A 17,186-nucleotide genomic window follows, 5' to 3' on the forward strand; every position below is an offset into this window, starting at 1 on the left:
GCAGCCGTTCCCTTTTTCAGGGAATCTTCCAGACCCAGGGATTGAACCCAGGTCTCCTGCATTGCAGGCCGATTCTTTACTGTCAGCCACCAGGGAAGCCTATAAACAGTAAGTTATGACAAATAAGAAAGGAAAAGTAAAAAGAAAATTATTCTCAACTTCCTAGGCATCTTTGGGAAGAAAGATTGAAGTTATTCAGGTCAACAGAGCTAGTCTGTCAGAAAAAAAATTGTTTTATAGCTAATTACTAGATTTTGATCTTTGGTTATTTCTTAGCATAAGCACAGAAGTCTTTTCCCTGGGGAAGAAAAAAAAAAACCGATTTAGTTTGAACAGTATTTATGTCCCCTCTTTAATAACCACCACCCCCCCCCAAACCTTTTTTGTTAGCCAATAAGAGAATCAGAACAAAATACCTGTGTCCATAATCATTTACAATTTGCCTAATGAATATTCATTTTAATTCACTTTACTTGGAAAGTAAACTGGATGACCTTAGGCAAATTATATAATTCTTTAAGAAGCTTTCCTCATCTTTAAAGTAAAACTTGAACTTTATAGGGTTACTACAAAAATAAAGGGGATAGCTCAAGGGCAGGCACATAGTTGATGGCTGGTGCTGGCTCCCATTTAATTATATTCCTTTGCTGAGAGATTTGAAGTGGTTCCTATTGCAACATTAAATTGTAATATCTAGAGATGAATCCTTTAGGATGCTTTAAAGTTATTTTCCTGGTCATAATTTTTAATGTCTTTTATTTAAATGCAAAGTATTTTAATCTTTTTTGCCTACCTGGTTGAGACCAAAGGAGATGTTTTTTAATATGTAAACTATTACACAGTATGTTACAACTTCTCAGGAATTCCAAATCTCAGAGTTTTGTTGCTGAAAGGGATCTTAGAAATCGTCCAGTCGATCCAGATTGCTTATATCATTTTCTGGCTCACGCAGCTGGGTGACAAATTGAAATTATGGTTGTGGTGACCAGATTAGTAATTCTCCATTCTTTCTCCCTTAGGTGCAGCTCATCTCAAATACTTAGGAATACATTATACAGTTATTCTTTGGTTACAGTTCAAGGGGCATATAGGAATTTTTTTCCTCTGCCAGCAAAACTCACTGCATTGCTTGCTTGCTACATAGGCAAGGAATACAAAGAAAGACTAAGTGAAATACTATGCAGTCAAGAATGACACAGGTATATGTATGTACTGGCAAGGTATTTTCCCAAGGTAATTAAATGGGAAAAAAAGTTTGAAACAACAAGTACAGTATGATACCATTTGTATAAAAGCAATGTGTGCTGTATGTAAACATTGTGTGTGTGTGTGTGTGTAGTTGCTAAGTCAAGTCCAACCCTTTTTCAACCCCATGGACTGTAACCAGCCAGGCTCCTCTGTCCGTGGGACTTCCCAGGCAAGAATACTGGAGTGGGGTTGCTATTTCCTCCTCTGGGGGATGGAACCTGTGTCTTCTGTCTCCTGCATAGCAGGCAGGTTCTTTACCGCCGAGCCACGTGGGAAGCCCCAAGTCTGCAAGGATACACAGGAAACCAGTGATCACCTCTGAGGTTATACAAGTAGATGGGCAGACTGGAATTTGCAGTTATTATCTAAAAAATTTTTTTTGCCCTGGTGTGTATTACTATTTCAAAATAAAATTTAAAAATACCTCAGATGAAGACTGTAATTATCTTGTCACAAACAATAGTATTTGTCTTGGCACATAATTACATTTGAATTCTGATTATTCAGTAACTTCAAACTTGTCACTGATGAAATATCAAACAAGGGGAACTATAGGTCAACATGGCTTTTCCCCTGTCTTTCCTTCCTTCTGAACAGCAGCTATGTGAACATTTGAAAAGAACCTTAGTAATGAGGCTTTCCTCACCCATCTAAATTCACCAACAGACATCAAGGTTGAATCTGTTTATAAGCTGACCACCCCCCAAAATGTAAGCAGCAGCGAGGCACATCTAGCTGGGACTGGAACTGTGCTGTTCTGAGTCCTGCCCCCTGTGCTGAAAAAGAGATCATCAGGAGGAACTAAGACAGGTGGGCACTCACGCGTCTCTGCCGCGGTTACCTAACAGTCTTTTTACACACATACAGGCCATGGCTATTTGGGTGTCTTCCATACACTGAAGTTATATTCTTTTTTTTCAAGTTCCATTAAATGGAATACTAATGGCCATCCTAAGTGACTGGCTATCTCTACCACTAAGAGATCCTTGGCCTTTATTCTTTTATAAAGAGCAACTTGGATTCACAGAGGTCTTACCCTCTAAAGCAGGTTTCTCTTAAAAGTCCTTAAATGAAGTGTAACAGAATAATAGCTCTTTTAAGAATAGTATCTTTTGTTTCATACATTACTCTTCAATCTTAGCCTATTACACATTTCCATACTCACATGCTGGGACTGTTTTGTCTACACTGTATCCTGTGCCTAAACCTTCTTTACCCTCGATGGGGCTTAGATATTGCACGAATGAAATGAAAAACAGATCACACCACATTTTAACGAGGTCCCTCGATGACAGCTACAGAAATAACAGATACCTGGGGTGATTAGCTCAGAAAAGGAAGTACTTATTTTTGAGAGATTTTGTTCTCTAGGAAATCCAGCATAAGGAAATAATGCTAATTTTTGTAGAGCAATATAAAGGAAAGATATATAGGAAAGGTTTCAAAGTTGCTTGTATGAAAAATCAGGGACATTAATGAAAACATTAACAAACCCAAACTGGCAAAGCGGAGAGAAATAGCTTCTTTCTAAATAACAATCTAAAGTTTTAAACAAATCTAGTTAACATACAGCACACATCCAAATAGACTTCTGTGGATTAAATTTAATACAGTTGTACATTCATGCTGTGGCGGTAACAACTTTAACATTATTTGCCTACTTTTCTCAATTGACTCATGACACAAACACAAAAGCACAGTCCAAAAGGAAACACTAACATTTGTAACAATTTTAAACAAATCTGGAAAAAGAACAAATTTTTAAGTATTAAAATATTTGAATATGGATCAACTTGAATATATTTTCATTCAAGAAAATAATTCTACTTTTCAACACTGTCTCATTTTGATGCAATGGCAATTCCAGGTGTCCCAGAGAGTAATTCTTAATGTGCATTCAACATATAATAATTATAGGTAAGATGGGATAGCTACAAGGACCAGATCTTTAAATACCTCAGATTTTTAAATGAATCCTTCTGCTAAAAGTCATACTTTTCCATTTTAGTTAATTCTGTAAAAATAAACGCCTTTCCTTCCTCCTGCATTAAAATACTTAGTAACTTAGCTATTTACATTAGATACACATAAATTTAACCAAGGATTATTAAAACATATTGAAATGAGCCAATCAATAATGGTGTTTTAAGACAAGGTAATAAATAAAATGCTAGAATCAGACCGACTTGTTTCCTTGCTGGGAATTTTTGGTCTCAAAAGAAAGCAGGTATTTAAAAGAAACCAAAGCGACATAAAACTATTGTACTTAATCCTTTTAGAAAACCATACTATTCTGCAATTCATAGAATTAGGGGATATTACTTTTAAGTATCTGTTAAGTAAAAATCCTTTCTTATAAGTCTCTAAATATTTGGAATGTACTTACAAAAGTCATTAAAATATAATTCTGGGAAGAAACCAAGAAATTAACATTTTAATTATGGTTTTATATATTTAGACCCTCTGGGTTATTAAGATACTAAGCTTCAGTCTGTTTTTTCAATCTGAAAGCAGCATGTTACTTCCCTGCTTAATTATTTCACGACCCACAGAAGCTAAGTATTAATAAACAATTTTTAAAAGACCATTAACCTTTCATTGTAACACACAGCTATGTTTCGGTGTTGGTTGACATTTATTAGATCTTGGTTTGTCAAAATGTATTTATCTAGGTCAAGAAAAATGGGCAGAAGGAAACCTCACCCAATTTATGTAGCAGTGTTAAGCAAATTCAGTTTTTGAGCCAAAATTAAATCATTTGTATCTTCAAACTTTCCCTTTTAACTTTTCTTATAGCAATATAATTTTGCATTTTGGCCAAGGAGAACTGCTTTCTTTTGGCAGACAAAATCATGCTTCAGGAGAAACAGTGACTTCGATCTATAGAATCTGTCTCCTTTTTAATAGAGCTGTACCAAGTAGAGGATTATATTTTACCTAAGTTGATCTCTTTCAGAACACTGATAGGATGAAATGATTTTAAATCTGTACTGTATTTTTACCCAATATCCACAATTATGTTCAATCTGAAACAATTTTCAAAAGAACTGTTTTCTTGCCAAAATTTAAGAAACTCCAAAATGTCTTATCCAAAAGTTGTCAATTAAAAATTAAGCCACAGTGCTTAAGTGTAATATTTTTAAAACCAACTCTGTACTACTGCACATTCTTGGATATGTGGAAACAAATACATTTTGACTGTTAAGAAAAAACACTTGCTGGCACATTGAAGAATAACTTCATGAGTTTATAAACATAAGAGGCAGGGTATAGTTATTGCAAAATGATGGAAAACATCAGTGTGCCTTCACTTTGTTTGAAGAGACAGTATTCCCACTCAAAAGTTTTGAGTCCGAAATAGATATTTACTGTTAAAGTATCACCAAAATTAGTTTCAAACATTACTCAGAAAATAAACTATTTCCAACAATAACAATCTTAACTGCCTTTTATAAGGACTGTATTGTAACTTTTCATTTTTAAGGGTCTTATATCTCCTTGTAGGATTATCACAAACCACCTTTTAAATTTCAAATGAACTAATTCTAACCCAGTCCCAATTAAAAACTATTCACATTCACAAACAAGGAACAGTATTGCACATTACACCCATATTTTAGGAATGTGTGCTTCCTTCCCCCCATGCCCAGGAAAAAAAACTGACACTGCATCTATGAATTTACATCCTCATTATCTGAATCATAACACTTTCTGAAAGTGCTCTGCTCTTCTACATTAATAGTATTATAGTCTAAAATACTTCATGAACCCTGAAGTGATTCTCTATGGAAGGAGCATCGTTTGCAAAATGAATTTGGCTAGTCACCTGCATACCAAAATCTCCAAGTATCTGAACAAATTTCTTGTGCTCCTTTCCAATCCAAGATCTCATTGGATCATGTACTTGGTAAGGTGTTACATGGGTGTGAACAATTATTCCTGTTTGTGCAAATTCTTTCAAGACTTCTGGATAAGTAATCCAAGTGTTGCTTCCTCCAGAATGACCACCATCCAACCAGTACATTGTTTTTATGTTTTTGATAAAAGCATCGATGTTCTTGTCTTTCTTGGCTTCTTTCAATTCAAAAAGCAACTGATTCAAAACAACACAACCTTTACTGAATCCAATCAAAGTAAAAGAAGCGCCATTTAATGATGGTGGATAAAAACTCATAGCAGACTCATCAAATTTTTCACAGGTCCTGTCTTTTTCTCCCTGGCAACCATTAGTAGTATGAGAAGAGGTGGATCGACAATTAGACGCTTTGGAGTCCTTATTCAAATCTTTCACATTCTTCTTTGATAGCAAACTCTTCTGACTTAAGTTAAAAGCATTAACTAATAACGTATAAAGGTGCTTAAAAGCTCCAAAGTCAGTACTGTGTTCTGGAGCACCAAACATATTGCTTTTCACAAAATTGTCATAGCAGCTGAATTTGTGCAAATGCATTCGGGAACACTTTATCACCCAAATATAACTATTGGGGAACCGGTGGGCTAAGATGGTGGCAACATTTTCTAGACTCCAGTTTTCCCACTGATAATTCTCAGGATGACGAGTCATAATTTCATGGTAATTCTGAAAGGTAAAAAAGACAAAACAAACACTAAATACACATTTATATAAAATTATTTCCACAAAATTAGTTTCCCACTTTTATTGTGGAGGAAGTTGGTATGTTATAATGACCTATGGTTAATGTACTCGAAATGAAAACTATAAATCTATTTATTACTTTCTGGTTGTAAGATTTTAGTATTACAGAGCTGCAATGAACATTACAGAAAAATCTTTGTATACATCTGTGATTACATCCTTAAAAATAAATTCCTAGATGTGGAAAAACTAGGTTCAAGAATATTCATAGTTTAAGATTGATTATATAAACTACAATACTGTCTTCCAGAGAAGTATGTATAGTTTTTCTTTTATCTTTGTTAAATTTCACTGGCACAGGATACCTTATTCTAATTTGAATTTATTAAAAATTTAAATGAAGTTGAAATTTTGTTCATATATTTATTAGTTGTCTGGATTTCTACTTGTGCCTGTTCATATCTTTTGCCTTTTTAAATTTGCATCCTATTTATTTATAAATACTCTTCATAACTTTTTGTTTACATTCTAGGACATGCATGTAAATTTGGTTTTCCTTTTAACTTTTATTCATAATATCCTTAAAAATGGGAAATTCATTCAAATTCATTTATTCTATAAAATGTACTGGATACCTCCTGGACAGTCATGGATCAGAAGAGATAAAACCCCTGCCCACAAAAAGTACACATTCTAGTACAGAGATACTTAATAAACAACTCCGTAAATCAACAGCGCAGCACCCTCCAGCAGAAATACAGTGCGCCACAGGTAAAATCTCCCAGTAGCTACATTAAAAAGTAAAAAGTTAACAGATGAATTTTTTTCTTCTGGGGGCAGGCTGTGCCCTCCAGCATGCGGGATCTTAGTTCCCAACCAGGGATCAAATCCATACCCCCTGCAGTGGAAGCATGGAGTCTTAACGTCTGGACTGCTAGGAAAATCCCAAATTATTTTTAAATAACATATTTTATTGAGCCCCATACATCCACATGTAACATAACATGTTATTTCCACATGTAACCAACATAAAAAGTACTGAAATTACTACATTTCTTTTTCTTTCTAAGTTTCTGAAATCTAGTGTATATTTTACACTTATAACACATCTCAATTTGGGTGCTAAATTTTCATCGGAAATACTTGATCTGAATTTAGATTTCATAAGATTTACAGTTGCAAAAGTAGATTCACATACCCAAGTTGCTCAAATACACTTAAAAAAGTTTTCTAGGAACTGAACTCAGCAATAGTTTTTAGATTTAAATTTAAAGTTAAATGCAATTTAACATATATTTCTTTGATTAGACTAAATTTCAAATGGACAACAGCTACTAGCAAGACAGCACAAGATATTTTATGGTGGTAAGTGCAATGGAATGTAACAAAGTAGAGGAAAAGGACTGCAAAGTTTTGGAGAGGGTGAAAGATTATTATTTAAAACACAGGGTAGTGTCCACTAAGGCAACAGTTGAGAAGGACCTGAAGGAGATGAGGGAGTGAGTCATGATTATTTCAGGCATAAGGAACTGCAAAAGGACCTAATGACCTGAAATAGAACCATGGTTGACATAACCAAGATACATCAGTGAGACCAGTGTGCCGCCAGTGAAGTGAAGAAGGCGCAAAAGTGATCACGTGGGTCACAGAGATTGTTGGGGAAGAAGAGAAAGTCGCTCAGTCATGTCTGACTCTTTGTGACCCAATGGACTATACAGACCATGGGATTCTCCAGGCCAGAATACTGGAGTGGGCAGCCTTTCCCTTCTCCAGGGGATCTTCCCAACCGAGGGATGGAACCCAGGTCTCCTGCATTGCAGGTGGATTCTTTACCAGATAAGCCACAGGGAAGCCCCAAAATACTGGGGTGGCTAGCCTATCCCTTCTCCAGCGGATCTTCCTGACCCAGGAATCGAACTGCGGTCTCCTGCATTGCAGGTGGATTCTTTACCAACTAAACTATCAGGAGAGCCCCTGCTGGGGAAGAAGAAGTGAAGTCACTCAGTCGTGTCCAACTCTCTGCGACCCCATGGACTGTAGCCTACCAGGCTCATCGGTCCACGGGATTTTCCAGGCAAAAGGACTGGAGTGGGTTGCCATTTCCTTCTCCAGGGGATCTTCCAGACCCAGGGATCAAACCCCGGTCTCCCGCATTGTAGGCAGACGCTTTTACCATCTGAGTTGGGGAAGAGGGGAGGTGCTAATCATGCCTTGTAAGATACCCTGAAGTCTTTGCTCTGATAGGGTGTGAGGTAAATGGCTGATATAATCTGCCTTGCAAGGAATACTCTGACTCCTGTGTGCAAAGGAGCAACAGTTTGAAGCAGGGAGAGCAGTGGGTGGCTACTGAAGTATAACCCCAATTAGAGAATGTGGCTTGAACCAGAGTGGCAGTAGAAGTAAAAGGTGGTAAGAATCAGTCAGATTCTGAATATATATTGAAGGCAGAATCAACAGTGTCAACTACAAATTGGCCCTTGCCATCTACCTCTATAAGGATTAACTCAGGTGCCACTGCAGCTGCTGACTTTTAACACCCCCTGGAAAGAGTTCAGGGTGGAGAGCGGAAATGAGACACTGTGCTTTGGGAAAAACTGGCAGAATGGGTCTTCAGATAGTTAGGTATTTTTAGGAGCTGATTTTATGAGCCGAATTCTTGCATCTCCTCATATCTACAAAAGCACTAAATCCTTCATGGTGATGACTGAGCCTAGTGACTAGCAGAAACCTTCTGCAGAAAATATGTGACTGACCTTCCCTCTACCTCTTTGGAGCAGTGTCTCAGAGCTATCTGAAATGCTGTTTCCTGGATTGTAGTCCTCATTTTTACCCTAATAAAACTTAACTCACAACTCATGTTGTGCATTTTTTCAAGTCAGCAACAGTATTTGCTAATGGACTGGATATAGGGTGTTAAAAAGAGAAACAGAACTGTAACTTTTCCTTATTTCTAACAATCAATCATACACCAAACATTTTTAAATGCACTTTTCTTTTGACCTAGTTATTCTACTTCTAGGAATTTATCTCAGGGCTATACTTGCACATACGCATAAATAAATCTGTATAAGGACATTTATTCCTGCTCCAGAAGAATGAGGCAGCTCTATGAGTACTCATATGTGTTGTAATATAAGGGCTAAAAATCCCCTGTATTGATAAGCTATCATTTGTGTTTAAAGAAGAAAAGTTTGCATCAGCATAGACTGTCTCTGGAAGGACATATAAATCAGTAACGGGCAGCCCTGCCTGTGTGCTAGGTCACTTCAGTCATGTACGGCTCTGTGTGACCCCACGGACTGTAGTCTGCCAGGCTCCTCTGTCCACGGGATTCTCCAGGCAGGAATTACTGGAGTGGACTGCCATTTCCTTCTCCAGGGGATCTTTCCAACCGAGGGATCAAATCCATGTCTCTCATATCTCCTGCATTGGCAGGCAGGTTCTTTACCACTAGCGCCTCCTGGGAAGTCTTGTGGGAACTTAGTTCCATGACCAGATATAGAACAAAGGCCCCTGGCTGTGAAAGCATATAGTCCTAACCACTGGACCACCAGGGAATTCCCCAACAATGGTTAACCACAGGAATGGAAGATCAGAAACTGCCTTCAGCCATTCAAAGGGATGAAAAGGAGACTTACTTTTCAATGTATAATCTTGAATAAACTGAATTTTTAGCAATATGCACATTTTTCTATTAATAAATTAAGACTAATAAAAGTAATACTACAAAAATTTAGTCTATATATCAAAGTATAAGGAAGACAGAAATACCACCAATACATAAAACCATCATTAGAAACAATCACTATTAAAATGTTGGTGTCTAGAATTCCAGTGTTCTTTAGTATACATACACACATATAAGAATGCATATGGGTTTATTTCTTCCCTCAACAAGATTATACACATAGTTTTCACTTTAAAATGTTATAGGCACAATTTCTCATCAATAAGTATAGATTTGTATAATTTTTAGACTTCTTGTCAAAAAGATTAATATGAATTTATACTCCCCTATTAGTATACAAGAGCTTATTTTCTCATATCCTTACCTACACTGGCTATTAGCATTTATTTTTTTAAAAAAACTCTGCTACTAAGATAAAATGATGTCTTACTTTTGATTTAATTTGCATATTTTCATTCCTAATTAGGTTGAATATTTTTCTACGCTTGCTGGCAATTTTCATTTTTTTTGTTAATTCTCTGTTCATATTCTTTAATAACTTTCCCAACAGGATGCTCAAGTTCTTCTTAACAGTTTGCATCTCATTAATATTAAGCTTGTCATATATGTTAAAAAAAATCTATTCCCAGAAGGCTATCATTTCATTTTTTATGGATTCTGCTACTGCCTTCTGCACATCCAGATTTGTGAGATATAAAATTATCATAGGAGCTTAGATCTGAAAGGGCTCATCTAAATCCTATTTTTTGGATAAATACTTCTTATTTTATTTCAGTGAGAAAGCAAATTTGGGCCCTTTCTCTTGTCCCTACCTATAAAAAAATCTACACTCTTTTTCTATACAGAACCCTATCTTTCAAAGAATTAAAGAATTTGCAATTCAGGCACCAATGTAAAGAAAAGAGGGATGGAGATCAAAGGAAATATCCCTAGGGGAGGAGTGTAGGTGGGCATGCATGCACACACATCGGTATCATCAGAACTAAAACTTTGCCTATTAAACTTTGATTTCCATTTCTTCATATAGTCATCAACAGACATTTGGCGGGCACGAAGCACAGTTCTGGGAATGCAGATGAGTAAGGCATAGCCCCTCAAGGACAAAGTCCAGTGGGAGAGACAAACAATGACAAGGTAATATGACTATTGCTGTAGAGCAGGGGTATCTGTGAGAGGACACAGAGGAACGGAGACTAGCCATGTTCTGGTAAATTAGGGAAAGCGCCATAAATACCTGAGTTCAGTTTTGCAGTATTAGTTAGAAATTCCAAAATTATGAAGTGGAATTCCTACTATGTCTGACATAGGAGGAATATTAGTCAAGTCTTCATAAAGATACCCAAATATTAGTTGGGAAGAACAGAGCCAAAACTGAATTATTCTATGGATTCCTAAATAGATATAAATGTCAAATACAAAAGAAAGCACAAATACCTAAACTCTTTTTTACATCTAAGGAAAATGAAGTCCTACCAACCATACAGCTGTTTTTATTACATACAGTTATTTAGTAAATAAGTTAAAATGAACAAGATTCTATGACTTTGTTTAGTCTCTACCACATCAGTTCAGTTCAGTAGATCAGTAAATGAGCTAAAATGAACAAGATCCTATGACTTTGTTTAGTCTCTACCACATCAGTTCAGTTCAGTCACTCAGTCGTGTCCGACTCTTTGCAACGCCATGAATCGCAGCACGCCAGGCCTCCCTGTCCATCACCAACTCCAGAGTCCACTCAAAGTCATGTCCATCAAGTCGGTGATGCCATCCAGCCATCTCATCCTCTCCTCCTGCTCCCAATCCCTCCCAGCATCAGGGAGACGGTAAACCTAAAAACTTTGTATTTTCTTTGATTAGCACCACATTACATGATCAGAGGAGGAAAATGCTCATACTTAGTAACTGTGTGTACTAAAATGTAAAAGTAAAATTGTTATTCTTGTATCTAAGAAGCCCAGATCCAAGAACAATGGACAAGCATTTCTAAAAAGAGAGACCAGACAGCACCTAAGGACTTGCTAACAGGTTGTCAAAACCAGTTCTGCAACCCAGGCTACTACCCAAGGCCAATCTACAGAAGAGGTGGAAGAATGCAGGAAGATTCTTCCCAGAGAGAGCTTTCATCCCAGTTGGGAATGGAATGCACTTACTCTCCTTTAAAGGGTTAAAGGGTAGGCAGCTCGATTCTCTTCATCCCCAGTGAGGCAGGTGGCAAGAGAATCTCCTGGAGAGACTACCGGGTGCTTACTCCAAAGAATGATGCTGGCTGACCTGCAAAGATGTAAAGGCCCACCCCATACGGCTACTGAAGTACTGGTACCAAGGATTTCCAGGAAAACTTGACATGTATCTCCATGATAAAGACTTAATCTAGGTGGACTACTCTTATACCAGGGTGAGGAAAGCTATATAAGCTACAAGCTGTACTTGCATAAAAAAAATGGGTCTAGGGGTTATCTTCGCGGAGCATAATGTAGACATCCCGTGTTTAAGCAAGCTAGAAGGACCATTAACAGGAACCAGCCTGAGAAGGCTGCTTGACAAGCACATGAAACCCCAGGGTTTCTCATCAATCAGATGAGAAATAGCAGGATGCATGTGTATGTGTGTCTGCCCGTGGTTCCTGGCACAGAGATCCTAAAACCGTTGAAATTTCATGGGTGACAGAGGATGGTCACTAGAAAGACCAAGACATGATTAGAAGTTTGAAACTTTCAACTCTACTTCCCATTCTCCAAAGAGGGGCTAGAAATAAAGTTAATGACTGGTCATACATATGCAGTGAAGCCTCCATAAAAATCTCCATAGTACAGGTTCGGGAAGCTTCCAGGCTGGTGGCACATGAAGGTGCTAGGAGAGCGGTGCCCTCAGAGACAGCATGGAAGCTCTGCACCTCTTCTCACACACCTTTCCCTAATGTAGCTCTTCCACCTGAATGTTCACCTGTATCCTTTTTCATATCCTTCCAGAATAAATGGGTAAACACTGTGTAAACAGTTCTATGAGCCATTCTAGCAACTAACTGAACCCAAGGAGGGGACTGTTTAAACCCCAATCTATAGCTGGTCAGTCATGAGTTCAGGTGACAACCTGGGACTTGTGACTGGCATATCAAGTGGGGAGGGGAACAGACCTGTGGGACTGAGGCCTTAAGGTGTGGAATCTGACATTAATTGCAGGTAGATAGTGGAGACTGGATAACTCCAGAATTGAACTGAATTCTAGGATACCTAGCTGGTGTTGTAGAGAATTGTTTGGTGTGGGGGGTCTGTTGTTAGAAATGTTCTGAGTGTGGTGACAGTGTAAGAAGTAAAGGAGAGTCACACAGGAGAAGTGAGTCTTGCTGCCCACCCGGACACACACTTAGGACATGCTCTTCTATATATCCTACTCTTTAGGAAAGCAAAAGTTTTTAAAAGCTAAAATTGGAAATGACCCAAATGTTTGTGACCTACCGAATGGGTTACCATATCGTATGCCCATACACAGAAAACTACTTGGCATTAAAAAGAACTAATCTCCTGATAGATACAACAGAAGAATGAATTTCAAAAGCATTAGACTAAGTGAAAGAAGCCAGAAAGACAAGACTACATAAGACATGATTCCTAACTAATGAAAATCTAGAGAGGCAAAACTATAGTTGAAGAAAGCAGATTGGTCATCGCCCGTGGCTGAGAAAACCGACTGAAGCAGCGCACAGTGGTCTCCTTAGGGGTAACGAGGATGTTGGGTTACATGTTTGTTTTAATGGTTACATAATTGTACTTGTCAAAATTCATCAAATTGTAAACTTAAAAAAAGAGGTAGGTACAATTCTATATTCTGAGGATTTAAAGAGCAAGAAACCCAAGAAAATTGGAAAATACCTACTTAAAAAAATTCTGATCCCCCTCCAAAATCATTACTGATAAGAAACACATCAAGAGGTACCTAAAGAAAAGTTAATTACTATGGCCTCAACTTTCCTGTAATTCAAATGATAAAAGGACCAGTATGGCATAAAAAAGGACATACAATAAAAGATGACTGCAAGAAGAACATCAAAAAGGTAATAGTATTTAGGATTTAAAATTACACTGTCAACCAGATCCAATTAACACCAAATAATGAATCTTGTGTTAAGATAAGGCAAAACTTCTAAAGGTATCCTACAAAGTTCTCTTTGGCCCTATTCTGTTCAATATTTATCCAAATTAAAAATAAAGACATAGAAAGAATGCTTACTTAATCTATATATGATATAAATGGAAATAAGAGTTCTGAAAGGATCCATACACTAAAAAGATGAGCTGTATGAACAGGGTAAATTTCATAAGGATAAACATTAGACTTAAAAGAATCAAGTGCACAGATAAGGAAATCTGAGCCTAAAAGCACTTCAGATAATAATAACCAAGTAGCACTTAAGGCATTGCTCAAAGGAACTTCTATACATTTATTCATTCAGGAAGCTATCTACTGAACACCTACTTCATGACACTCTCTAAGCATCACAGACGTAACAGTGAAGAAAACATACATGAAGCTTTCATCACACTAGTGGAAGACAAGCGAAAAACAAGATGAATAACTAAAAAATGAAATGGATAAAACAAAAGAGCAAGTTGACAGAGATGCTGTGCACATGTATGATTATTAAATAGGATGGTCAGAAAAGGCCTCACTGTGAAGGCAGCTTTTGAGCAACTGAAAGGGGAAGTAACGAATCCTTATAGACATCTGCAGAAAGAGTGCTCCAGGCAGTATGGGCAAGGCATTTGGGGTCAAGTGTGCCTAACGTGAGCAATAAGGTCAGTGTGGCTGAGCCTTCTGGGGAGACAGTCAAAAAAGCCACAGGATGGGAATCCCCTGGCGGTTCAGTGGTTAGGACTCAGCGTTTCCACTGCAGGGGTCCCACAGGTTGGAGCTCTGGTCAAGGAACTTAGAGCCTGCATGCCTAAGTGAGGCGCCTAAAAAAAAAAGAAGCTACAGGGTGGGAAAGGTAAATACAGTGAAGTACCTTGCAGGCCATCAAGAGGACTCTGGCTTTTACCCCTAGTGCCATGGGAAACTGTGGAGAGTTTTCAGCAGAGGTGTGGTATGATTTGACTTAAGATTTCTAAATAATTATTCTTGTCACTTCTAGATACATTTAGAAGGTAAAGACACGTTATATGCTCATGTATTGAGTAGACAAAAGGATAACTATATGTGGCTATTTAATTAAAATTAGAATTAAAAAGTCCAATTTTTGAATTGTACTAGCTGCATTTCAAGTCCTCAGTAGCCCCTAAGGTTTTTGTATGCTGTCATGTTGCAAATACAGAGCATTCCCATGGAACATTCCCACCATCACAGAAAGTTCTCTTGGGTAGTGCTAGTATACACAGATAAAGCTAAAATAAGGCTGGATGTGTTTCTTAAACCGTGAAGCAATTAGTTTATTATTTTTGAAATTAATACTTTGAAACAACATGCTAACAAACTTTATTCCTGGAGTCAGATGAAGATGAAGGTATATATAGTTTTTTCTCTTGCCCTCCAAATAATTGACTGGTCAAGTTGGCTGCTAATCAAAACTATGAAAAAAAAACCGAGTATTTCAGTTTAAGAGAAGGAACTTAATTTACTCAGTTGATGCCCTTTTGCTCAGTTTGGGAAATCAGCATGGCACTGCTGACAGTGACTTCCAGAGTTTTGTGGGCCAGCTGCAGCATGCATCTATAATAATAATGATGATGATAATAATGGTAACTAACCTTCACTGCATTGCCCACTAAGAGTGCCAATCAGAATATAGCACATATCTTCAGATGAAGTCTATAAAGTGCTAAATATAGTTAGACTAATACCTCCTTTCATCTTGACCTCATCCGTTTCTTTACATAGCCGAGATTCCATTAGCTTTTTGGACAGTGATATACTGTTGATTTATGCAGAGTATGAAGTCCTCCAAAAACGCAGGTCTCTTAGAGAAGAAATAGAGACTAATGCATCAAAAGCTCTGAGGCCAGATTGCCGAGATTTAATCCCTGATTCTGCACATTTTAGCTATGAAATATCTGGCCAGTTGTTAAATCTGTGTTGCAGCCAGCTCAACTGCAAAATGGGAATAATGATGTATAATATCAATGAGGATTAAATATGTGAATACCCAATGAGTTACACTCCTTTATCTTTCCGATAAACTTAATTTCTGGGGAGTTCTGCAGCACTCAATTCTTAGACTTTTCCTGACTACCTTACCCCCTTTGTGATCTCTCTCTTGGTCTCTTGGCTTTACATACTACCTATATTCTGACAACCTTCAACATTTGGGTTCTAGCCTAGACTTATTCCTGCAATTTTAGACTTGCTAGTTACACATATGCATTTCCTTTTGAACATTTAATAGATACCGCAAACCTAAAATCTCTGGATCTTTGCCACTAAACTTGCTATTCCTGGAGTCTTCATCATCTTGTCTCTCAACTAATGGAAGCTCTTCATACTTAGTTGTTCAGGTTGGAAATCTTGAAGAGCATATAAATAGTCACATATAATGGCTACCCAATCAAAACAAACCAGTTCTAGATAAAGATCTAGATTAAGACACAACATATCCGTGGATATTAACCTGAAGCCGCAAAATTCATAATAAAAACAGAATCACACACAAAAACAAAAGCACAGAATTTAGGTGAGCATCAAAGTATTGACAGGCTTAGCAATTACTGTCCCTTTTCTGCCACCCACTCTCCCTTTCTTAGTGTTACTAAGAAAGTACATAATACGAGTTTTTCTGTTTGCTTTTTAATAACTGCCAGCGTTTTTTGAACACTACATACTAGTTTAAAAGGCATTTCTCCGTCTCCTGCTCCCCCAACACCCCTCTGAGAAACCAAGTTATAGAATAAATATACACTGTCTCATATCTATGTCTTGAACACCACTCCCTCGAAACCCGGACTGACAGCTGGCTCTTCCGAGGTCGCGGCCCTCCAAGGACACCTATCCTCTAGGGCTCTATGAGGAGGGGGTCAGGGCGTGGAAGGGGCGGTTTTAGATTGCGTGGAGACAGACAGGGAAGCGCATGTGTGGGTGTGTTCAGGCGAGGCAAGGAACCGGCCGCCAGCTACGAGGGAAGAATCTAGAGAATTCGCATATGCACAAGAGGAAGGAACAGGTGCTCAGGCAGGCCGCGGGTTACCTGCACATCCCCGGGGAAATAGACAACGTGATGCTGGGGCGGCGGTTGCACCTCCTCCTTCGCCGGGTCCCCAGAGAGGTCCCGCCGTCCTGGTCCCTCCCCGGCCGTCGCCGCCGCCGCCGCCAGCAGGAGCAGCTCGTTGCAGCGCTGAGGGTCGGCTCCCGGCACCGTGGACAGCTGCACGCACTGCTGCCGGCGCGGCTCGGCCGAGGGGGAGCAGGGCGCGCCGCTGCTGCTGTTGCTGCCCAGGTTCATGGTTCCGGCGTGACAGCTGGACGCGGCGATTCCGATTCCGAGCTGCGGCAGCAGAAGAAGCAGCGGCGGCGACCGCAGGAGCCTGAACCCCCACATGGGTCGCCGCCGCCGTAGCGGTTCGGAGGGTCGGGGGTGGGCCTGAGGGTGGAACTTCAGCCTGGCGCCAACGGTCCGCGGGAGCGGCCTGGGCGGGAGCCGGCCCCGGGGGCAACGACGGCGTCAGAGGC

At 38.8% G+C, this 17,186-nt stretch overlaps 1 protein-coding gene across 1 annotated transcript; it reads right to left on the reverse strand.

Annotated features, from left to right (window-relative positions):
• Positions 1-275: 275 nt before the first annotated feature.
• On the reverse strand, positions 276-17,186 carry C24H2orf69 (chromosome 24 C2orf69 homolog). The gene is made up of 2 exons (XM_043446063.1): positions 16,705-17,186; positions 276-5,827 (listed from the first exon to the last, which is right to left on the reverse strand). Exons 1-2 carry the CDS (start codon positions 17,053-17,055, stop codon positions 5,000-5,002), a joined length of 1,179 nt encoding a protein of 392 aa, XP_043301998.1. The 5' UTR covers positions 17,056-17,186; the 3' UTR covers positions 276-4,999.

This window comes from Cervus canadensis, chromosome 24 (genome assembly GCF_019320065.1).
Source record: "Cervus canadensis isolate Bull #8, Minnesota chromosome 24, ASM1932006v1, whole genome shotgun sequence".
Classification (NCBI taxonomy): Eukaryota; Metazoa; Chordata; class Mammalia; order Artiodactyla; family Cervidae; genus Cervus; species Cervus canadensis.